The 26,025-nt window shown below is 42.6% G+C and overlaps 1 protein-coding gene across 1 annotated transcript in view; it reads left to right on the top strand.

Moving 5' to 3' along the window:
• Positions 1-25,606, top strand: part of TRIM35 (tripartite motif containing 35) — a 333,014-nt gene extending 307,408 nt beyond the window's left edge. The window contains exon 6 of the mRNA XM_086925495.1: positions 24,784-25,606. Coding sequence (XP_086781621.1) covers positions 24,784-25,346 — 563 coding nt within the window. The 3' untranslated portion in view covers positions 25,347-25,606. The remainder of the gene's footprint in view (positions 1-24,783) is intronic.
• Positions 25,607-26,025: the final 419 nt, after the last annotated feature.

The raw sequence follows: 26,025 nt of genomic DNA, 5'->3' as shown, positions 1-26,025 counted from the left end.
ATGGCATGCTATTACTTCAAATCAGTGGGTGTCTCAAAATGTCCAACAAGACAATGTAGCAAGATTACACCCTTCCCTTTCCCCTGATATATTCCACCTGTTTCGGTTCGTACTTCAGCAAAGCATACTTCCATTCTTGCATAGTAACCCCAGCCTTTACTGGCAAAGGGGCCATAGAAACTTTTTTTGCCAAAATAAGATGCTGGTCGGTGGCCAATTGTAGAACTTCAGCTCTTAAACATGTTTCTGTGGAGGATAATTTCAAGATGTTTACATTGGCCCAGATCCTGGCTGCTCAGGATCCAAGGAACTGGAGGGTGTCCTCAGATCTGCTGGTTGTGTATGTTCATGTACCTGACCTCCACGGCCAAAGACGCTTCCTTTGGTTAGTGGTGTGTCAGAGCATTAACAGTTTGCCATTCTACCTTGGCTCACCGTCCCTTGAATGTTCATAAAAGTGATGGCAGTGATGTTTGCTTGCTTCACCAGCTGGGGATACGTATATTCCCATACCTGACAACTGACTGCTAAAGGCATAATCACTGCAATCACAGACCATCTGCACAAGACAGTCCCCTTCTTTCATCTCTGGGGTTCTCTATCTGCAAAGTGACATCACATCTGTGACCTACACCAGGGATTGCCTTTCCATGGGCCCTTCTATACACTGCGGTGTTTAGGGCATCGTCAACCCACAAAGAGTTCAGGAGATTTAGGCTATGATGCAGATATTCCGAACTCATTCCTGCATTCTAGCACAGACCGTTTTGAGGTTTCTTCACCTACCTTGTGCATTCAGCTGGTCCCAAGTGCCAATTGGCATATGCCGAGCTTGCTGTGGAACCACTATTCAATGGGGTTGCCTTTCGGACAAAATCTGCATCTTGACTAATTCAGTTCAGGATCTTCTATTGGGTCTTTTGGACATCAACCTATTACAGCAGGATGTTCTCCCTATCCCATCCAGATTCACTGAATCATCAATGCATTGGGGCAGTCATCTTGGAGATGAGATCATAGGGATCTGGTCCCAGTGTAGCAGAAACTTCATATCAACTCCGAGTGCCGTCCGGTTGGCTCTGAAGGCTGCCTTCTCATCCATCAAGAGGAAGCCGGCTCAGGTTTTAACGTAAAAGCCTGCTATGTGATACTGCAACAAACCAAACTTAGTTGCGGTTCTGCTTGGACAAATGCACCATCAATAGGGTCCCAGCATATAGGGCTCAAAAAATCCTAAAAATGGTACCTTGAAAAATCTCCTTGATCTACCTGCAACCTACTTGACCTCCGTCTCTGAAAGCGGTGCAAATGTGACAATATAACAAGATTTAAAGGCATCTTTAGTGCTCATCCACTTTGTGAGCTACAAAAATGCCTTTAAATCTTATCTGGTCACATTTGCTCCCTTTTCAAAGACAGAGGACAAAAGTTCGTTTGTCTTCCTACTCGCCAGAAAGGGCGAGTAGAACCTAAAAATAGCTCGTCCTCATTAAATCTAGCCCGCAAATGCGAGCGGGCGAGTGGATTTTTTGAGCCCTACGTTATAAATGGGAATTGAATGCTACCTCCAATATTTCCTGGTGCCACAGAAGGACCGAATCCTTCGTCCAATTTAGACCTTCACCCTCACCTTTTTCCTCATAAAAGACCAATTGAAAATGCTCACTCTGGCCCAAGTTCTTTATGCCCTGGACCCTGATGATTAAATGGTGACGCTGGATTTGCAGGATGCCTATTTTCACATTCCCATTCTGCGATCCCACAGGAGTTTTCTGCATTTCGGGGTAGGCCAGGTGCATTTTCAGTACTGTTCTCACCTTTGGCCTCACCAGCGTCCCTCTTGTGTTTATGAAAGTGATGGTGGTGGTTTCTGCAATCTTCAAAGCTTGGGAATACCTACTTTCCCACACCTCTGACTGGCTTCTGAAAGTGAGCTCCCTGCAATCAGTCATAGACACACTACAGATGGCCGCAAACCCACATTTGGTGTTCTCAATTAACATGCCAATGTCATACCTGACTCCTTTCCAGGGGCTCCCATTCATCTGAGTTCTGAATACGAAGCGTTTTCAATCCTTTCCATTGGCTCGATAAGTCCAGTACCATGAGGCTGTGATTCCGACTTTTCAGCCTGTCTTGGGTCTCAGTCAGAACGGCTCTGTGGCTTCTTGGCCTGTTTGCCTCCTGCTTGTGGAATGCACCAGATAACACATGTGGGCTCTGCAGTGAAATCAGAAGTCTCAGAGTTCAAGGTAACCGGTCTGATTCAAACCAGGTTTTAAAGGAGGCGGCAAAAAATATGCAGTGATAAATGCTCGATTGTAATTGGACCCATGGCAGACCCCTTCCCTCCCCACACAGCATTTATGGTTGTGACTGATGCATTGTTGCTGGGTTAGGTAGTCCATCTGGGAGAACGGATACAGATCCTCATGGATAACACCACCACATGTGGTACTGAAACTTAACGGGGAGGAGTGAGGTCCTGGGTCTGGTGCCAGAATGCTCTGTGCCTTCGGTACTCGCTGAGCCGTCAGGATCTCTCTGGTAGCCAACCGCCAGGCAGGACCTTTGGATGCTAGGGCAGGCAAACTCAGCAGGTGGATTACAAATGGTAGTTGCACTCAGAGGTGGGGCAGGATGTCTTCTGGCAATGGGGAGAACCCAGGCTCCATCTTTTTTCTACCACAGAGAACACGGAGTGTCGAGACTTCTTTGTTTCCAACGTGACTCTCCCTCTGAGAGTGCAGTTTAGTACCCCTGTACGCCTTCCTGTCTCTGACTCTCCTCCCCAAAGTTCTGAAGATCAGGAACAGGGCTTAAGTCATCCTAGTGGCCCAGAATTGGGCCAGTATAATGTAGTACCCAGAACTTCTGGCCATGAGCATTTGTCCTTAAATCCGGCTGCCGCTTTGAGAGGATCTTCTGTCACAGCGGCAAGGCAGAGTCCTGCATCCAACACATTGCGCACAATTTTCACCCCCATGTGTGCAGTGTGAGCAGCAGCAGTTGACTGCCTTCAACTTCCTCCCGAGGTAGTGGATTTCCTCTTGGTGGCCATATGTTCATCCCTGAAAAACCTCTATGCTGGACGCTGGGAGAAGTTTGTGACTTGTTGTACATATTGACAAATACAACCCTTGCAAGGCAGGTTGTCAGATGTACTGTCTTTTTGTGATATTTCTAGCCCAGCGAGTACTTGTTCTGGCCACTGTCGACCTTGATGGCTTTTCTTTGTTTACTACATCAACCATAGTTTACCACCACCTGTAGTGATGAGGTTTTTTTAAAGGGTTAACCCACATTTACACTCAAAACATTTGTGATTGCACATGCAATGTCATTTGGCTTCCACCATAAAAATTCCATCCTGTATTACGGCACCGCCTCTGTCCTCTCTTTGCTGATATGCTAAACTGTTGTGGAGAGATTCTGTTGATGTGTGAGCAGGCTGAGGGAAGAGATTGATGAGAAGTGGTTCAGTTGTAGGTGCTTATAGATTAAATGTTGAACATTTAAGAATGGGAGTTTGTCAGGAAATGGATTTCGGTTGGTTTCAATTGGAATATAGTTTGTCAAACATAACATGTGAATTGATCAGTTAATTTAGTTTTTTACTCCAAGGAATTAACTTAACGCAATGGCTGTTTATGAAGTTGTTTTTAATGGATGATTGATTCTGTAAGGAACTGGACTTTAGGCAATTTCCCAGGTAGCAATCCATAATACACTGATTCTCAGGAGGGTATCCTCAGCTCTCCTTTTTATATCCGGGCTTGTTAAGCTGAACTTTAATATTATGTTACGGTCCAAAAGAAGTTTAGGAAAAATTAGATCTTCAGTCACTACGAAGGGCATCTTAACAAGTGTCCAGGATTTATTTTCAGAAGTGCAGGAATTGCTTTGTGTACTAATTGACAGGTTTTTCCTTGTTCTGAACATTTTGTCGTTGTTCACTTAGTATTTTCCAGCAAACTATGAAGGGGTACATTTGTGAAGGTGACAAATGCCCTGCTAAATTATGTTGTACTATGCAGATTTGTAGAGTGCACTATCATACAGGGTGATATCCTGGCGCTGAGCAGGTGTAAGACCAGCACAAAACTAGGGCCTAATGGAACTACTAAAAAAAAGCCAGGTCTTCTGCTTCTTGAGTAATTCAAATAGTGAGAAGCTCTTGTGTATAGTAGCAGGTCATTCCACGCTTTAGAAGTGATGTAGGAGAAGACTGGACTGCTGCATCTAGTTTCCGTATGCGTGGCTTATGTACAAGTAGGATTCTGGGGGAGCAAAGTTGTTTGGAAGGTTTGTGAAAGCAAATGCAATTGTTGAGGCATGCTTGGCTGGTATTGTGTAGTGCCTTGAAAGAGTTGTGCTAGTTTGTGTATGGGGAACCATTGGAGTTCCTTTAAGTGCTGTGTGATGTGAGTAGTTATTCTGACTTGGGTCCAAACTCCCAATCACACCCAATTCAGATTTAGCACCAAACTTTGTCATGCATAATGGATTAAGAATTCTGATTTTTTTTTTAAAAAAAAAGGATAAGCAGCCCATATTTGAATTGTTAGTTGTATCTGGTGAGCTGTGTTCATGCTGGGACATAGTTGTATCACATTTAGCGAAGAACACGGGTAGATACGTTGAAGGTCTACTTGAATTACTAAAATCTGTTGAGATGCTTTGGGGTGGTGGAGATGGGTGGGAAATAGATCTCTCTGGGTGTCTAGTCTGCATTGCTGTGGTTTGGTGTTGCCAATTCCATCATCACTTCTCTTACTGCTCTTCAAATCTGTCAGCAAATTAAAATGCTTCACTCCTTTGTATTTTGTTTTTGTTACTCCCTCCTTGCTTAGGAATTCTCCAAATGGTATTGAGTCTTTCAGGCAGTTCGGATGATAGCGATCATGCTGTAAAATCTCAAGGCCCTCTAAAATAATCTGATATGGTCTCTCCCCTGAGGTTCTGCTTAAGAAGGCTGCTACTGCTTCTATGGCTTGCTGTTGAGGTATATTTGTATAAAGCACCTCTATAGCTAATGTAACCGGAAATTTTCGTTCTGGATTGAATGTCATATGCTCTATTTTGCCTATTATGTCTCCTGTGTCTCTAATATAGGATTGATAATTCCGAGTCAGGGGGCCTAAAAAGGCATCAATATATTTAGACAGTGGTTCTGTATTAGAGTTAACAGAAGATACCATAGGTGCAGCGGTGGATGATCCCCAAATCTTCAAATGTGTTGCCTAACAGCTGATTGTTGGCTAGGGTACCTGCTTCTGTGGAAGTAAGTTCAGCCAGTTGGGGCTCGATCCTCGTAAAGGATTTCCTTTGTTCCATGGACTGGGCACAATTTGTGTTTCCTAATAGAAATGGGGCTCTCTGCGCCCCTTCGAGGACTTCAGGTGGGTCAAGGGGGGAGTTGGAATCTTTGGCCCTGACTGCCAGGTCTAAAATCTTGGTGAGGGGTCCAGACTCATCCAAAAGCTGGTCTTGACATACCATGTCGAGACCGTTTTTTGGGTCCTTGGTGAACCATTTAAAAAAATGTGGCCATGGTGGGGTCCAGTTCTGGAGTCTGTTACCTTGCCCACGATGGAAGGACGTGGGTACTCTGATTTTAAGGTGCTGTACACGTCCCCCTCAAAACTCTGTCTCAAATTGTCTTGCATATAGTGTGCGACCTCTCCACAGGGTACCTATTCCGTAGACCCAGGGGGTAATATGTTCTTGGGGCCAAAAAGGAGATTCTTGTTGCTTGGGATTTCAGGCTCCATGGAATGCGTCTTACGTTTGTGTTTATTGGACGCAGTTTCTCTTGTGACTCGTCTGATTAGGAAGTGTCACAGGAAGTATCCGAAGAGACCTCAGCCAACCCTGGGGTGGAACTCGATGAAGCACCCAATGAGCTTTGTGTAAATGAACTTCCATATCTATGGTCCTGTAGGACTGACCACACCATCTGTGATAGGAACTCCACAGAGGAATGCATGGACGTCACCTAACTGGCAATGCCCTTCTTACTCAACTTCAATCCCTTTATTAAGGATTCCCCTAAGGGTTCTATTAAGACATGCCTGCCATAACTCTTCACTGGGTGGGTAAAAGGCTATAAAGCCTTAATGCCTGATTCACAAAATCTTGTACTTTGGAATCTAGAGCCTCGACTAACTGCGCCCCCATCTGGTGCTCGTAAGGCACCTCCTCCTATTCAGCGTATTCTGTAAATTCATCCCCCCCATCGTGATATCTAATGGATGGGTGGAAGATGTTCAGGGGGGCTTTGTATGCCTAGGGGTGATTCAGTCTCAGCTTTCACAGGCTTAGAGCCTCAGGTCAGTAGTCTCTGCAATTTCATATATTGTTCCAGACTAAATTTAGTTCCTAGTCACTGTGGAGGGAGACACCCCAACTCTTCTAGGGCAGTGCCCTTCACAGTGTTTGTGCCCCGTCGGGCGTTCACTGGGAAGGCTGACTGAAGAGGCACCGCACGAGGAGCCAATTGGAAAATATTTATGTCCGAACGTCTCCTCGCTCATGCTGAAGGGGGACTTCCCTTATAAACGCGTCTGCCCCACTCCCCTTTAGATAACGTGCGTCAATCAGCCCGCACGCACGACTGTGTGCATCCGCTTGACTATAATATTGTTTGCCCACAATAAACCCTATCACACAATGAATTATTAAATACATTTGAAAGCACTAAGTTAGCTGCTGCAGCAGCAAAGAAAGAGGACGGACTTCTATGTTGCATGTTCCTCTATGCATTTTACCTGACCTGCCACCCCCGCATATCTCCCCACATTTACCGCTATCCTCCTTCCTCCTGGTCACTTTCACTCACCTCATTCCCCTTCATGTTATCTTCTCTCCTTTCTCCCTCTCTAGCCCCACCGTACCCCCATACCTTCACCTCTCTACTCTGGCCTACCACGCTTACACAATCATACAATTCCTAGTTTAGTTTTAAATGTTACTGCCTATATCTTTGATTTTGTATTTATTGTTCTTGACTTTTTGCTCCCATATTTTGCTTTTCCTTTTTGTTCGAACTTATTATTTTTTTGTTCGCTCTTGTCCTTCTCATGTAAATCACTCTGATACCCTTGGGTCTAGCCAGCGCTATATAAAACTGTTAAAATAAATAAAATGAATACCCCATGAGGGAATGTTGATTGGTGTATAGAAGGAAGGGGCAGTCCTTCCATTTATGTAGTGTAAAGTTTCATTGGCTGTTGTATTTGCTTCAGTAAAGAAAGAGAAAAAAGCATAAAACAAAGCCTCTGTTTCCTGCTATTGAACCCTAGTCCCTGTGAAACGTTGACACGTGGCGCATTCTATGTTCACGGGGGTGCAACGTTAGCGTTTTCTGGGCAGGCTGCGATTTCCGCTGAGCCACTCGCGTGCTGACTCCAGCCATGCAGTAATTCCTATTTGGCAAGGCAGTGAAGTTTTACTACCCAGTGTTTATTGGAAGCAGAAGCATATGATTACATCTTCGAGTTAAAGGTTCAGAATTTTTGTGAGCTGTGCATGATTACATTATAAAAAGACTCTCCAGAGACTTTTGATTAATTCTCAATCTCACTAGCAAGAAGCTGTTCAGGGAACGTGGGTGATGATTATTTTGCCTTAAGTAGGTTCTCTATATAAAGCGATCCAAACTACTGTTGTGCTCTCCTTATTAAAATATTAATTTCCTTTCTGGTTGGTTGGCTATTTTGCGGTGCATACCTTGTTGGCCCCCATGACTGTGCTTTCTCCCCCAGGTGGGTTGTGTTCACCTGTTTGTTTTTCCTGGTAGACCAGTAACTGAACCTTTTAGTTTTGCATTATGTTTTTGACAACGATTCCCATTCTGATTAACCAAAAAGACTTGACGTACTGGGAGACATTTTGGAAAATGTGGCGCCACCTCTTTATTTCGATCACACACTGATGAACCCCTTTTGTAGTGGGGTAAGCCTGGCTTTAAGTGGGCCAGGTCCTGTTGGTGCTCAGCACTGGCAGTTATTTAAAGCAGGTGCTGGGATAGGTCCATATTGGGCTCTCCATTTTTCCCTCACCCTCAGGGTGAAAAATAAATCTGAACTCTGCAGCAGGACCACCCTTCACTGCCTTTGATGCAACTTCAAAGAGACTCGCTATAGTACTTTCAATCATCATTTTAGAACTAAAGCATTTTCAATATTCTACACAACAAAGCCATAGTTGTTGCTTCTTGATCTTATGCAACTAGCGACCATTGACAAAGCCAATAATCCTTGCTTATTGTAGATATAATGTTACTTGTTGTATGAGATATCTGCATGCAATGGCAGAAACCGCAATATGCTAGTCGGATGGCACACTATGCTAAGCACAGATTTTTAGCTTATGCCCTTAATTACATCGGCCACATCCCTTTGAAACACCCTCCCCCTCCCCCCCCACACCGCCCCTCTACCCCCCTCCCACTTAAAGCCCTGGGGATAAGTGGGTAAAGGTCTTCATCAATGTATCATGTTTGTGGGACCAATCTTAGTTCTCAGAGGAAACTGTCCCTTTTAACTCTCTATTTTGCAGTAAAAGGCCAGGAAGTTTTGTATGATTTGCCAGACCTATCTCAGGAGGATTTTCATGGTCTTAATGAGTTTGACATAGCTGCAGAGAAAGGCTTCTTAAGAGTCAGTCCTATTTTGCAGAGATTTCAATTGGGAGACTAACACAGAAGAATGATGAATTTGTGGATAAATGTATCACCACTTTAAGAAGACTGGGGTCTTCTTTCAAGGTTGGTGCTCTAGTGGAGGCACGCATTGGAGACCAGTTGGTACTCTTTGATGAAGCAGACTAAGGGATGAATTGTAATTTAATTATGAGCCACCCTTGGCTGGTGCGATATTGACCGTCAAGTGTATAACGTATGATTTGTTGTGTTAATGAACTAAAAGGTGATGCGAGTATGGTAAGAGGAAAGAACACATTTATTGTAAGGGTAACTATTTTCGGTGTGGTATAGCAGGACACATGGCTAACTAGAATAATGTTCAGCTATCAAAGCTGCTTGCAATAAATGTGGCAAATGTGAATATTTTGTCAAGTGTTGCATGAGTGAAAGTAGAATATAAATTAACATGAGAGGTTTAGGAGGTGGTCCTCAAACTCGGAAAATTAAAACACAGAAATCGGTCATAGATTGTTAAAACTGATAGCAAATGTCTACAGTTGATGTTTGAGCCATGTTCCAATTGAATATTATTTCCTTGCTGGTATAGAAGACAATTTATGAAGGGATGGTGACTCTCAGGAAGATGCATATGAAAGCGGGAGGTTATGGGGTGATCATCTGAAAAACATAGTGGGATAGTTTCACGCTCTTTAAATATAAAGGAAACTTTACTCAAAGATTTATTTGGCTGTAAGGGTTGATAACATTTTGGGTTGTCCACATCAAAAAGATATTGGTGTCTATCTTGAGCCTAATGCAGTACCTCACATGTGTGCAACAGGTTGAAGGTTTGTGTGGGGATTTTCCAAAAAGATTTTCTAATATTTTTACTCCAGTTCGGGTGACTTGTAAGTTATTCCCATAGAATAAAACTCAGGGAGGGTCCCACACTTTACGTAGTGTTGGTGAGGAGAATGCCCATTTAAGTTCACAATGCTGTAAAAGGTGAGCTTCTGATGATTGTATCATTGAACTGATAGAGGGAACCGAGGTTGCCGTCAGTGGTAGTCGCTCAGAAGGCACATGGCACAAAAATTATTCAACCCAAAATGTCTTAATAGGGCAGTCCTTGTAGATCAGTTTCCCTGACCTAATTTGTTGGAAATGTTCTCAGTTTGTACTGCAAATTTTTTCATTACCCTAAATCTAGTTTCTGCATACCACCAGATCAAGGTGGAGGAAGGTTTACAAGATCTCACTGCTTTTATAACACCCTTTGGTTCCAATAAATTGTTAAGGAGGATGTTTGGGATTGGCATAGTTGCTTCTATTTTTCAAAGAGTCTTAAATAATCTTGATGTTGTAGATGCTTACAAGAAGACCTGCTCATCTCTGGTGGAACTTGGGAGGGAAAGAATCTGTCTATCAAGTTTTGGGAATTTTGGAAACGTGTTGGATTGACTTTGGAAGACTGTAAATGCACATTTGGGAACAAGGAAATTATGTATTTGGCCAACCCATCTCGCAGAAAGGGGTTAGACTTAAAAGGGATTTGGTGGAAGCAAAGCCTGCTTTAGAAAGATCCAACAAAGGCGGGTGCATTGTTTTTAGCTGTAGTAGTTTTATATTGACTTTATTCGCCACCGTCTATTAAAATGTGTTGCTTTAAGAAACTTGTGTGAAATGTATGTAGTGTGAACATTTCGAGAATATCCTTCAGTTGAAGGAGCTACAGATGGCTGCTGATTTGAAAGCTTATGTACAAGGCAAAGTGGCCACAGTCGAGGACGATAGTAGGAAGGGGCCGGGAGATGTTTTGTTACAGAACCATGGGTAAAAGTAGTACACTATTTCATTTGACTCCGGGATGTTGAAATGAGCTGAACTGAACTATACAGTTAACAAAAAAGAGGAATTTGCAATGAGTTGGGCTGTCGAGAAATTCCAGTTTTTGGTGAGCTCAAACCAGATAGTAACCCTCTAAAAGAAATGTTGCCAAAAGAAAAGATCTTTAATGTTTCATCATGAATTAGAAGATGGGTTGTTAACTTCAATAACTTAAATTTGACATCAAGTATATTCCTAGTTTGTCAAATTGTGTGGCCAAATGTTTGTTAAATCTTGTTGTGAAGACCATAGTCCGAGGAGGAACAGGATTACGATGCAGAAAGGCCTGTTGAAAATGTGATCGCAAGAACACAATGATCTATCCTGGAAGTAGAGTGGAAGGAGTGGATAGAGCAGAATAAAGTTCTCAAAATGTGTTGGTCGTATATGTTGGAAGATTGGCTGGATATAAAATCTATTGAGTCTACTCTACACCCATTTGAGGACACTAAAGTGGCGTTAGCGTAGGGTGATGGCATACTTGTCTGTGGTACAAGATTAGTTGTTCCAACCTGTTTTAGGAGCAAAGGGATTAATCTTGCACATTAACCCCTTCTCTGCAAAGCCTTTACGCCCCCTGTGCTAAGCCTTTTTTTGGCTATTTGGGGTAGTTAGCACTTTTCTTCCACAAAAGGTATCAATGCCAAATTTGTGTCCTTTTCTTCCTACATCATGAAGATTTTAACCCCTTCCATGCTCATGACGAGCTGAGTTCGTCATGAGGTATACCTCTCAGGTGCTAATGACGAGCTGAGCTCATCATGACCACACCCGGTTTCGTTGCTGTCCAGCACAGCAGGGGAAACTACCAAGCAGCGATGTGGTTAAAGGTACCCAGGGTTTCTGGATTCCCCTGGAAGGGACTCAGAAATTGGCCAAAATACAGCACAATTCAGTTTTTTGGAGGTCAAAGTGCTGCAGAAGAAAGCGTCAGTTTTCCCCCGCTGCAAATGGTATTAACAAAGGATTTGTGGTGCTGATCCCACCATCTTCCCAGCTTACAGGGATAGGTAGACATCATTTTCTACAGTTTTGGCATTTTACCGGGACATAGCCTATTTTTGCTACTTTCTGTGCTTTCAACATCCTTCCAGTTAGTGGTAGAAATGGTGTGAAAGCAATAATTCATCCCCAAAAGCTATACATTTCTGAAAAGTAGGCCACATTCTGAATTCAGCAAGTGGTCATTTGTGTAGATCCCTCAAGGTTTTTTTTAATAGAAACTAACCGTTGACAATAAAAAATATTGAAATGGAGTGGAAAATTAAACAGCCATTTGTGCCAGCATTTGACCTGTAACTTCTTTTAAGTATCACAACTTTTTGCAAGCAATATATACCGTTACATCCGCTGAACCCTTCTGGTTGTGAGGATATATAGGTCTTGTTGGTTCATAAAGAACCAGAGGAACCCAAGGAAAATAATTGAGCTGTGTGAAAAATAGATACCAAGGAAACCTATATATTTCTGAAATGTGAACAAAATGTAGAGTTTAGAAGCAATGGTTATTTGCACAGCTCCAGCATTGTGGGTACCCATACAAGCATGTGAATTAGATCATTTTTCAAAATGACTTTTTAAAAATAAATTCTTACATTTGCAAGGGAGAAATGTAAAGCAAGTAAATGGTAATAACACTTATTCTACTATGCAACATGGACGCATTATGTTTTTCCTGTGAAAGCTGACCCTTTTTTTTTGCAATGTGCCTAGCTGTGGAATTTGAACACTAGCTCAGCCCACACCTAGGAAAATATAGCAAACCTACACATTTTTTAAAACCAGACACCCAGAGGAATCCAGGATGGAGTGACTTGTGTAGCTCTCATCGGTTTCTGTTACCCAGAATCCCTTGCAAACCTCAAACTTTGTCCCAAATAAACCAAATTCATCACATTTCTGTGATGAAAAGTGCTGGAATCTGCGTGAATACACAAACTTCCACACACCCAGCATCCCCCAAAGTCTTCCGATACAAAATGGTACCTCACTTGTGTGCGTGGGTCAAGTGCTCAGGGTAGTGGAGGATCCAAAACGTATTGTGGAGACATCAAAATTACCTATCACAAAACGAACTGGTTTTAGCAAGGGAAGGATCACTAAAGTTTTTGGCCCTGGGATCGGCGGCCATCTAAGGAAAACTACCAAACCCAGGCATTTCTGTAAACTAGAACACCAGTGGGATTTTTCTCATGTTTCTGTGTGGGAAAATTGTGGGATCAATGGGCTGACACAAATTTCCCACCACCCAGTGTTCCCCCAGGTATCATTTTTATCAGGAGACCTAGGGGAACGCTGTGAGGTAGGACATTTGTGCTGACATGGTGATCCCACACAGAAATGTGAGGAAAATGTGATTTTTTCTTCTAAAATTGAGGTTTGCATGGGATTCTGGGTAGGAAAATGCTGGGGGGTGGGAGGGTACACACAAGCCATACCTCCCGGGACTCCCCCGGGGGTCTAGTTTCAGAAATATCTGGGTTTAGTTTGGTTTCCCTAGATGGCTGCCGGGTCTGGATCCAAAAACCCAGGTTACCCTCCTTGCAAAACCAGGTTGTTTTGTTATTTTGATGTCTCCACAATACGTTTTCGGCCCTTGCCGGTCGCGGGAACTTGGCTCACCCGCAGAAGTGAGAGACCTGGGGAAACGCTGGGTGGTAGGACAATTATGTTTTTTCTGATACCAGAAGATTATGACCCAGTAATGTAAGGAAAATGTGTGACTAGAGTCACATTTTGAGGTTTTCATGGCATTGTGAATAAAAAATGTTGTTGGGATCCATAAGAGGCACACCAGCCAGTACTCCCCATTTCTTATTGTTTTCAAAAATATCTAAAGTTGGTAAATTTTCCCTAGAAACAAACTACACCTTGGCACAGAAAGACTAGACATATATTACTCTCTATCCAACTGTTCCTCAAGTACACACATACTGGTTGGATTTGCCATAAGGGAGAATGAAAGTTCAAAATGTATATTTTATTAACGTGATTTCACAAAAACGTGAACCAATGACTCACAGCTTGTGAGCTATAAAGCCACGTCAAGGCACCAATCTCTTTACAGGCCATTCACACACCTCATACTTGACTCACACGTTCACACCACCAGCTGTGGGCCCAGCGCATTACAACACTCACATCAAACTACCATGTAGAGACAATGTACACCCTGGCAGGGAAAGATAGAAAAGACCAACATTACTTCAAAACAAACTATTCCTTAAGTACATACACTAACTGGTTGGATTTGGCAAGAGGGTGAGTGAAGCTTCAGTGCGTAAATTTTAATAACCAGCGATGTCACAAAATGTAAATGCACTGTTAATAATTAGATTAAAAACCTGAACCAATGAGACTCAGCTTGTGAGCTGTATAGCCTTGCCACGGCACCAACCTCTTTACAGGCCATTCACACGTCTTTCATACGTGACACACACAAGACCATTCACACCTCCAGCGCCATTCAAGAGGCCATAACTTTCATACGCCCACATGACTAACAGCAATGTCACCGGCTGATGGTTGATGTAGTGTTTGTAGTGGCATTTGCCTGGCAGAGTGTGGAATGGCCAGCAGCAAGTAAGTACTCACACACTTCCAGCAAGCGTCAGTCCACGCACACTTCCAGCAAGCGTCAGTCCACGCACACTTCCAGCAAGCGTCAGTCCACGCACACTTCCAGCAAGCGTCAGTCCACGCACACTTCCAGCAAGCGTCAGTCCACGCACACTTCCAGCAAGCGTCAGTCCACGCACACTGCCAGCCAAGCGCCAGCCCATGCACACTGCCAGCCAAGCGCCAGCCCATGCACACCGCCAGACATGCACCAGCCCACGCACACCGCGAGCCCACGCAATCCTCCAGCCAAGCGCCAGCCCACACACCCCGCCAGCTAAGCGCCAATCAACGCACACCGTCAGCAAGGTTTTTTTTCTAACAAGGAAGAAAAACATAAACCAATTGGAACTAGAGACAAAACTAGAACTACAAACACAACAGCGGTAACTAATGCCAACTGTGAAGCAGAACAACAAATATAAAACAATACAGACCAGGCAGTTCACTATTAGACTCACAGTTGCTCCCCAAAACTCTTGAGTGTGATACAATCTGAAACCTGTGAGCATACAGAGTCTAGGATTAGAAGGAAAATTAGCACACTGCATATGAGTCTCCTTCCGCATATATCTTCGCACAAATACTACATCTCTTAGAATAATTGGGGTGTTTTGGTGGTGGGAGGAATTAAATCGGGATAGTGGCGATCATTCAATTTACAAAGATCAGAAGAAAGGGGGCAATGGACCACTTGTACCTGCGTTACCAGGGTCATTAGTGCCTTTCATAAAAAACCCTCATATATGTACGTAGATGGAAAGGCAGTATATCTTGGTTCTCCGCTTATTCGTTATGTGACTACCATCATAGGGTTTGTTTTTCGGTATGCTGACCTCCACCTGGAGGTGAACCACTGGTATTACAGTAGTGTCCAGAGACCAAAAAACAGAAGTTGTTTGTATATAGATCGTGTTACTAAATCCAGCACACTAGTGTGGTCCATAAGTGAGGGACTACACTAGTGCGCTGGATTTAGTAACACAATCTATATACGCACACCTTCTGTTAACTTCTTCAACATCCCTTTATCAATAAATAATTGCACCCAAATGAGGATGTAGAAAGAATGTTAACCTCATTTCACATTGATCACTTTGCTTTTCAGAATTTTTTGTTCTTTGGACACTACTGTAATACCAGTGGGCATTCCTGCTGCCCGATCGTGTCCCATGCGTGATCCTGCAGCAGGAATGCTACAAAGAGACATCGGAGGAAAGAAAAGCCCTTTCCTTTCCTCTGATGCCTCTTTGTTTAAAACACCATACCGTCCCCTGGAAGATAATTACCTTTTCCCTCAAATGGCTTCCAGCGTTTCCACTTGCATCTAATGACATCTGCTCAAGCTGACATCATTAGCTGACATGGAGGGAGAAAGGGGGGTAGCGGAAGGGCTTCCGCTGCCATCCCTGGTGGCGGCCCGTAGATAGGCGGCCCACGGGGAGAGTGCTAGCGCTTCCCCCGTGGGTGGGTGCTATGACGGCCAGGAGCAGTTCGACACACACACCCACCATGACGTTGGACAGCTCCCGGCCATTCGATGCATGGAACCGATTAAGGACATTTTGGTGTTGTGAAAACAAAGAAACATATTTGTACTCATTTCTAGTGGCCTGGTTTTGATGCAGAGGTTGGCGGTATCATTAGATTATGTACTGAATGTGTTGCTCATAACAAATGCTTAAATCTTGTTACACCTATGGTCTGTAGCCAATTTCCTTGTGGTCTTTTGAAGGAGGTTGCTGTGGACATGGTCAGACTATTTAGTGATGAAGGTTTGACTCCTCATCTCATATTGGCCACTGATATGTTGTTAGGTTGGCCAGAAGTGATGTGTGTAGGGAACATCTCCTCTGCCTCAGTCTTGATCTCTCAAGTAACATTTTTTCGGAAGGGTTTTAAAGATTCTTTTCTTTTGGTTAATGGGGCCCAGTTGTGTTCAAGGGACCTGGGAGAATTTCTTGGGTCCTGTGGTATCAGACACAAGAAATCGATTCTCTACCATCCTGAGTCTAATCTTGTGGTTGTGTTTCAATAGGATGTTGAAGGAGGGGTACAGTTGCTCAGATGAACAAAATGGACTGGAAGAGGGTTCCTCAGAAGTGCATGGTGCCCCCTAGACTGTCTTCTCCCTCAATCACTGAGAAAACCCTATTAGAACTATTCAGGTGTATTAGCACACATTTCCAAATTATACATTGTTAGATGAGTTGGAGGAATTGATGGGTCACTGTCTTTATCGAATATTCTCAAACTAAATGAAAAGCTGAAAACTCTTAAGGAAAAAGGAGTCCCTTGAGAAAAATAAGTGTAAAGGATGTTGTTGTTAATGTGGGTGATTGGGGTCAAGATTTGACCACTGTGGGAATCATTTGAAACAGTGGCTGGGTCGTTTAACTTAACTGGGAACCTAAAAGGCATTATTCTGCTCAAGAACCCTAGTCAACATCGGTAAACAGTGCAGCTAAGGGAACTCGCAAGGAACTGTTTCAAAGGGAAAAGGCTGTCAAAGACCATGTTGAATACGATTGCAAGCTCAAACGTCACCAGTGGCTTTAAAGGACTACCTTCATCTCTTTTGGGACTTATTTTTATCTTTGTATCTTTCTCTCATTTGTGTAATCTTTGGTGGTTTTCTTGCTCTTATATATTTGTTATGGTATGTGTATGTTTCCAAGTGGAGTGCTAGATTTTGTTGTATACAAAGGAAAAATGTGCAGTGTCTTGGTCCTTCTCTCTACCAACTTCAAATTCTGTGGCTTCTCTGAGATCTGTAAGAGTGACAGCTGGGAGCCACTTTGTCACACTTAGCTTCTAATAAATATGAAGCTGATAGAAAATCGAAGTGTGGGGTCTCTGGCCTCACAATATAAAAATATATATTTTAGTAAAGTTGGTTTTTAAATTGTAGGTCTGTAAAGGCCACTTTAAGAAAGTTGCCATTTTCTGACTCTAACCATTCTGTGCCTCTTCCTGTATGCTGATCAGGATGATAGTATGGCGGTTTGTGCATTCTCTCTAGACAATCATGCAAAGGGAGCTGAGGTGTTTCCTGCACACCCTGATAGCCCATCACCAGGCTGACGGATCCTACTTAGCTAGAGTGGTGGGAGAAGTTGACACACCTAAATTGGGCTGTGCCTGTCCTCACACAAAGAAGTCCCCATCCTCTGTAGTGTCTGGAACCAGGGCAGGAAAAGGCAGGGTCTTGTGCACTACAAAGACTGCAGTTTGCCTACTTCAAAGATTAAATTGGGTATAAGTACTGGACCGTTGACCTATATCTTCAGAACACTTCTGGACAGAGGACATCATGCCAGGAAGAAGAGATGGATAAGCTGTCAAGAGGGACTGTCACTTTACTGTTTGCTTTACTGTGTTGGCCTGCTGCTTGCTGCTTCAATCCTGGGAGTGAAAGGACTGGACTTTGCTATATGTATCCTGCTTCCAAGGTTCTCCAAGGGCTTGTGTTGAGCTTGCCTTCTTTTAAGAAGTCTAAGGGTCTTCAAAGACTTCACCTGCCAGAACCTGTGCTCTTCTGTTGAGAGTCCAGACTTGCCAAGGGGTGCCATATCCAGGTTCTGGGCTCTTGGAAGTGGAATATGGTGATTTCAGGGAGAAAATCCATTCATCGACTCAAAGCATCGTTTGGAATCCGCGCAGCACTGCCAAAACTCGATGCATCTCCACTACCAGCACCGGAGCATAGTTCCTGCTGAATGCAACAACTACGACCTTACAACACAGGCCCGCTTTTCGTCGCACTGCCCCTAAAGAACTGCTGCTGCATAAGCCTTGAGCACCACATCACTGAAGTCCATAACGCATTGCCCTGACTCAGACGCAACGCCTACTTCAATACTGTGGAATCGACGCAGCGCAACTTATCTTCCGACACATCATCCCTGGACACCATTTTCTTCATCGACACCGCAGTAAGCAACAGCTGCCCATGTCCAAAAATGGAGCATACGTGGAGTACATCCATTGAGCGTAAATTAACATAACTGAAAAAATGGAAGCTTGGCTTTAATACCGATATTTTAACCCACTAGGGATGGAATTATCACTGTCACAAAGCATTTTAGCTTTTTGTAATACATATAGGTATGGGGGCAATATGAGATGAGTACAACTCTTCACTTACGCATAAGGGATGATTTATACAACTGTACGTTATCTCCTTTCTGCATGGACCTATCTGTGCAGCAGTTATGCCACACAATAAGAGGATAGTGAATGAAATATAGTAATCTATAAGCGCTTAGAGACCAACCGGTGATAACGCGCTATATAAATGGAATAAATAAGTTATTGGATTATTTTTCAAGGGTCTCCGTTATAGGTGACATAGTAAAATACACCCAACCTGTTATAGACACTTGTTAGGGGTGACCCCTTGCCGAAAAAAAATGTATAGCACACTTGTCGGCGTTACACACTAGTCCTACATCAAGTATTACCCATTTTTGAATTCCTTAACTTTGTTTCTCGACATAGTACTCAATTGTTCGGCAATTTCTCCAAATTATTAGATTTGCGCAGAATGCAATAAGATAAAATGTGATGTAAATTGGGCAGTTCAACTCGCAGGAACCACTTGGTTTTGAATCGGGTATCTTTATTGAAAGTAGCAGGAATGTAACACTGCACTCGTGTCGGTAATAATGGTGTTAGACATATATGCTTAGAACTATGATATATTAGTAACCATGAGGAACAATTGTAGTGAACATATGAAATGTAAAATTAATTTTGTAAAAATTGAATTTGAGCGTATTTTAAAAGCTACAATAGTATGTTTGTCTGATTTATGGGGACTATTTCTTGAGGCAATCGGGCACAGTGTAGTTAGTTGATAAAATCATTTTGCCTAAATACCTCGTTTAAGTGCATAAATAAATCTGTATATATATATATATATATATCTCAAATCATCAGGTTCCGCAGACGCCAAACGCCGCCTTTACTCGACCTCTTTGCGACAGGGGCTCGTGCCGGGTGGCGAACCCTATAATCAATTCACGAATCCACACAATGAAAAGACACGAGCCCAAAGTTGCATCAAAGGGTTTATTTACGTGACTGGCAACAAAAATAAACTCAACGCGTTTCGGGAAGTTTCCTTGCTCACGAGTCAAGTTGTGTGTATTTCATTGGGCTAAATAAACAAACATGTGACAAAATAACAAACAGACTGCCGCGATTAAATAAACAAAGCGGTCGTCAGGAATGTTTCTTCTTGTAACATGCTAATATGCAGTTTTAAATTTTGCCTTACTACCCCAAATTAAATGATATAGTGCACGGGTTCATTTTAATACAATTTAAATTCAAGGCACATTTTATAACATTCTGCTCAAGGGCTGAAACTCTGTATTTGAAAAAGCAGCTATTATTCATGCAATCTGCGCTGTTCATCTTAAGGCGGTTTATAGATAATTCTACTACTAGCTCACTGCGCTATGATCCGGTCAATCAAGCCTAAAACATTTGTATCCGCATTAGGCACAGACTGCATTAGTGATTTGACAAATTGAGCCCTAGTGGGCAAGCTAATATTCAAGATACAGTTTTTAACATTGCTTATATGTTTAAACCTTCTGTATTTTTCTCGCTGCACCAAAAGCTACAATAGTATGTTTATGTCTGAGTTATGGGGACTATTTCTTGAGGCAATCGGGCACAGTGTAGTTAGTTGATAAAATCATTTTGCCGAAGTACCTCGTTTAAGTGCATAAATAAATCTGTTTATGCTGTCTAGAGGTGTGCCGAAGTGATTATTTTTTGGAGTTCCAAAATTTGCCTAAACCTACCATTTTGAGACTGAGGCTGCTGCTGTTGTGTGCACCGGTAATCGCTGGAGAGAGTACGGCTACGATCCATATACTAGTGGATCCTCGAGTGATTTTATATATTTTATATATATATATATATATATATATATATATATATATATATATATATATATATATATATATATATATATCTATCCTACTGGCGATAGCTAGTAGGTATATATAGTTAGGACCTAGTTTCCATAGGAAATCCACAACATTTTATTGGGAATAACTTTGGCGCCGGTTAATGAATGTACGCGATTTTCTCAAGAAAGATGGCCCGTTACGCTCCGCTCCTTCCCTGAAAGTTTCGGGGGGATTAGTCAAGCGGGGGCCGAGAAAAAAGGACGATTAGGCACGGCTACAGCCCGAACCGCTGAACGGAATTACACCAAACTTGGCAAAATGGTAGGGACTGGTACGCAGTAGGGCCTTTTCCATATTTGGTTAAAATCGCTCCAGTGGTTTTTATGAAAATTAACTTAAAAAACACATATATATCTATATGCGTGCTTCGAGCGCTTTGGGTACGCGTACCGGTAAGCGCACCAGACGCGCCACGGAAGTGCGCGAGCGGAAAGCTGATTGGCTCTCGGGTGTCTGTGAACATTCCAAATGGTCCGGAGAGTCCGCCACCTTGTGTCTCGGTAGAACAGAGACACAAGAGGTGAAAAAACAAAAGGGGTAAACTTTAAAAGGGGGCAGGGTAGAGACCCCCTGACCCCCTAGGTTTTCTCAGGAGGGCCTAGGAGGACCCCAAAGGGCAAAAAAAGCAATTTTTTTTTATTTCGCCGAGTACGCTTAGGCCGCGTTTACATGTGCATTTACCCGGATGCGTACCCTGAGCGTACTACAGGGGAAAACAGTGAAAAATGGGGTCCCAAAACATTTTTCCCCATGCAATTTAACATAGGACATCTAGCCCTTCTCAGGGGGGGTCTCAGAAGAACCCCAAGGGCCAGAAAAAACCCCGCGATTTTTTGAAAAAAAAATAAATACATTTTTTTGCCCTGGAGGTCCTTCTGGGACCTACTGAAAAGGGCTAGGGGGTCAGGGGATCTCTACCCAGCCCCATTTTCGCGTTTTCCACTCTTGTTTTGGGCTCTCTTGTGCCTCAGTTCTCCTGAGAAACAAGATGGTGGCCAACACTTTTTGGTTTGGACAGTTTGGAATGTTGACAGATGACTGCCAGCCAATCAGGAGTGCACGCAGACCTTTCCGAGCATGGGCTGCATTGATTGGCTGTGAACACTCCAAACCAGGAAGTTTGGGCAGCCATCATGTGCTCGGTAGACCGAGGCACAAAAGAAGCAGATAAACAAACATGTAGAATGCAAAAAGGTGACAGAGTAGAAACACCCTCACCCCCTACGGCTGCTCAGGTGGTCCCACAAGGATATTTACATATTTAAACGTTATCCGCTAATAGAATTAGCATTTAGAAAACCTTTTAAATTTATTGAAAAAAACCATAGGTTTCACGCCTGATAAAGTTAGGAATTACCATTTAAAAAAACCTTGCCAATTCACTGAAAAAAAATAGGTTTCAGGCCTATATAGTTAGGAATTCGCATTTAAAAAACCTTGCAAATTCACTGAAAAAGCCATAGGTTTCAGGCCTTATATAATTAGGAATTAGCCTTTAAAAAACCTTGCAAATTCACTGAAAAAACATAGGTTTCAGGCCTTGTATAGTTAGGAATTAGCATGTAAAAAACCTTTGAAATTCACTGAAAAAACCATATGTTTCAGGCCTTATATAGTTAGGAAATAGCATTAAAAAAACATTGACATTGCTCCTATATAGTTAGTTGTACTAACTATTTTTTGCGCACCCGCAATCCACTGCTGATGTCACATATTACATCATTCATGACCTGGTCAGTGACATCACTGATATCTCAAATGACATCAATGATGACATCAATGATGACATCATCCACGTGACAATCACATACGCTTTTTCATACACTAGTAAAATCTTTCATCACTCTTTGTAAAATACAGAGTATCATATTTGAATCCATTGACACAGCAATAGAAGTATTTAAAAACCCACTCATTGATTCCTAGATGTATACACACATCTAATCACTTACCTAAAGATTCACTCATACATGCTGTTAATGAACAATAGAACACTATCAAAAATACTTATACACCTATACCGACATTACACACCAGCACACAACCTATTCACATATGAAGTTATCCTACTCACTTATGCAAACAATGGATCATACTTACATACTTAGCTACACACTTATACAAACATCACTTCATCTATTCATTTAGATAGTAAGTCATATTTAGTATATTATAAAATCATTATTACAAGTATATAGTTACCCATACAGTCACTAACACAATCATGGAGTCTTATGTATACTTATTTATATATACTGCCTTTTATTTTTCTAGTTTGTTGGACATGTACCATTGAGAAATATATTTGCTCATCACCACACCCATAAAGATATTCATTCACCCAAACAACTGTTAGAACATGTAGTTGTAACTTCATATATCTACTGAATCAACTATTAACACATCTTTGGGCAGTCACACACCCTCTACCGAACCACACACACATTCACTCTCCCATACAAATACTCAGTTAACTAATCAATAACGAACATAGACTTTCACATAGCTAGTAACCAACTGGAGAACCAGTTTACACAACAACTGACAAAGTGATACAGATATTCACAGTTTAGTCACTATTCACTATATTTAGTAAGACACTATAAATTGTTAAAGTCCTCCATCCAAATATGTATTTTTATATATCGACTCATACTTCAATGCAAATTGCTATATATATAATACATATTTGAATATCGAAGCAAACCACATTCACTGGATGATGTCATCAGTGATGTCATTTGAGATGTCATCAGTGATGTCACTGACCATGTCATGAATGATGTAATATGTGACATCAGCAGTGGATTGCGGGTGCGCGAAATATAGTTAGTACAACTAACTATATAGGAGCAATTGCAATGGTTTTTTAAAATGCTACTTCCTAACTAACTATATAAGGCCTGAAACCTATAGTTTTTTCAGTGAAAATATATATATATATATATATATAATTTTAAAAAATTAGGAAATGCTCCTGTATGCCGCATGTGGGCAGGACAATTTAGTGCTTATAACTTGGAGGATTTCCCTGGAAGAGAACTAGGATTACAGGTAAGCAACTTTTTCTTCTTAGAGGGGTGCGAGAGCTTGCCGGATTTGGTGTGCAGAAGTTCTACTTTCTAGGAGCATAGCAAGAGAACCCTTGGTGTCTGCTCCTTCCTGTAGTTCCTTTTTATTTGCCTGAAGCTTTGTGAGCTTGCTGACTCTAAGGTTGCATACCTCATGAGGAGCTGCTGTGAGGAATTACACACATAATAAAGTATAGTGTAGCGTCGAATTCCTCCTGCAAAAGTGCACTTTTGGTGCAGAAAACCGAGCTAAGATAGAAGGAACAACTAAATTGTGAGTTATTTAAATCCACATGCTGTGCTCCCTAAGTATCTATTTGTTTTATGGAGTGTAAACTATTTTGGAATGATTTTTGTTTGCCTGTAAAGCAGTTCAGTCTGTTTATCATGTATGTGGAAGGTGTAGCTGCCAGTGTTTTTCCTGCCTGAGCCAATGGTTAAAAAACTGAAATCCTATGTACTGCCTGGTTAGAATGTTCATTGGATTGAGTATGGGAGGTAAATGGCTGTATAGAAGAGTTTGGGCTCCACCACCCCTTTCCCTCAGATTTGGATGTGTTTGTGTGTGTATTGCTGCTGTTCACTATTGAAATACTCCATTGATGCTCAGTAACCCTGAGTGTAGTTTGTGAAGTAGCGCTACACGTAGCTACGCGAAGTGCACTTTGCGAGCTACGCTACACTGCGTAGTACCCTGTTCGCGATGATTGCACAGTGCCGGATACTTGTCCGCACTATGCAATCATTGAAAAAGGCAACTTGCTCAGTGCGAGCTGTCTTTTACTGCCGCTCGAGTAGATTTCCCATCGCGGACTGGTAGTTTCTCATCGCGAGCAGTCTCGAGCATACACGGCCGCTTGCAATGAGAAACATGACCTCCCCGCGTTGAGAATCTCGCCGGTAGGTTTATTTTCCACACTTGTGATCAGCAACTTGATGTTGCTGATCGCAAACGAGGAAAAAGTCTTGCCAGGATGTCATTTTGCTTGCTCGCGGTCGCCAACTTGACGTTGAGGACCGCGAGCAAGCACAAAATGACCGCTGCACTAAGCTACGCGAGTTTGCACTGTGCTACGTGCAGTTTGTGTAGTGCGAAGTAGCGCAAACTACGCGAGTGTAGCGCAGTGCTTTGCCCAGGGTTAGTGCTCAGGGGTCTTGCCGGATGAGATCTGGTGCCATGAAGGGCAAGCTGATGTGCCTTGTGTCACAATATTACATAAAGCTGGTGGTGGTAAGAGCAGGCGGTAAGGTCTGAGCGAGCAAGACAACCCTTTGTGTTATATGCAGCGGTCATTTCTTCCCAGTCAATAATTCAGACCCTTCTAGACCCACCCAAACTACTGTAGTCTCTGGTACTACAGACCCCTAACCTCAGCCAGGCTGCAACAATTTTGCATGATGGTCAGTTTCACAATGCAGGGACTTCTAGCACATGGCTGGCAAATGGTCAGGGTCGTAGAAGTCCTGGGAAGGAGGACCACACAAGGTAGAGTTAGGGGCATTTCTCTCAGGTTTGTTTGGCTACTGACCAGATTGCTAATATTTTAAATCTTGGCTTGTTTTCTTTCTTCAGTCCCCTTCAACTTCGACCCCAACACTGCGGCAAGCCAGCTTACAGTCTCTGAAGACCTAAACAGCGTGACAACCCGAAGATGGAGTCTGGTTGAGGACAACCCAAGAAGTTTCATTTCATCCTCCTGCATCCTGGGCACTAGGAGTTTCTTCACAGGCAGGCACTCCTGGGAGGTGGATGTGAGCCAGGCCACTCACTGGCGTGTGGGTGTATCCTCCCAGAGTAACTGGGGAAAGACTAGCAGCCTTCCTCATATAGCCAAATCTGGCTACTGGTATATTGACTCTATGGAGAGCTGCAGAAATAACACATCCAATTATTCAAAAGCGCAGTTTATCCTGCCCAACAACCTGAAGAGGATCCGCGTGGAACTGGACTCTAATGAGGGAGAGTTGTCGTTTTATGATGGTGAACACAATTCTCACATCTACACCTTCCATAAAAGGTTTTCAGAAAATGTCCTCCCATACTTCGATGTGTCTAGTGACCTCTCTGGCACCCATCATGGATCACTGAGCATCTGCCCTGTGGCAGTGTCTATTGGAGAGCAGACTGTTCATTAGTCCCACTAGGATATTAGCTGGGACAGGCCTTCCTAGCCTCTATCCCCCCTGCCCCCAACCCCATATCAACCAAATGTTACCAATTCCTCAAATGTTGATTAAAAAAAAAAATATTATGGTTGTGGTAGAAGTATTGATGCTTATTATAATATAGTGAACTGCATTTGTGTCTAAAATAATGAGAAAAATCGCTCTTTCAGTTGTATGATAAAAAAATATTGTTTTCCGATGTTTGGCTGAATAAAAGCGGTGTCTAATTTAATTGTCTTGTAGTGTGGGATTTCCTTGCTTAGTTTTTTAAATGTTTTTTTTTCTCACAGCTCTTCCGCTGGCCTATCCATATTAAAGCAAACATGTCATGGTAGCGGTGATACTATTACATTTTATGTGTTGTACCCTGCCATGTGCTGTCTGTAACCTAACATGTGACATCACTGGAGACATCACGATCGACATCACTGATGTAATAATGCATGCGGTCACATATGTCACGATTGTTGTGAATGCATAGGAAATAACCAAAAGAATTTGGTAAAGCCGGCTCCTGAGAGCTCTTGACATATCTCACACCACCCACTAAGGTAGTGTGTGCAGTGTAGGACAGTAACCGGCACAAAGAGGTGCGTTGATGGCCTTCATTCTCCAACACCCACTTTTCAAAATGCATGCAAATGTTATG

The sequence above is a fragment of the Lissotriton vulgaris genome, chromosome 6, assembly GCF_964263255.1.
Source record: "Lissotriton vulgaris chromosome 6, aLisVul1.2, whole genome shotgun sequence".
Classification (NCBI taxonomy): domain Eukaryota; kingdom Metazoa; phylum Chordata; class Amphibia; order Caudata; family Salamandridae; genus Lissotriton; species Lissotriton vulgaris.
Note: the sequence above shows the minus strand (reverse complement) of the source record. Positions and strands in the feature narration are given on the sequence as shown.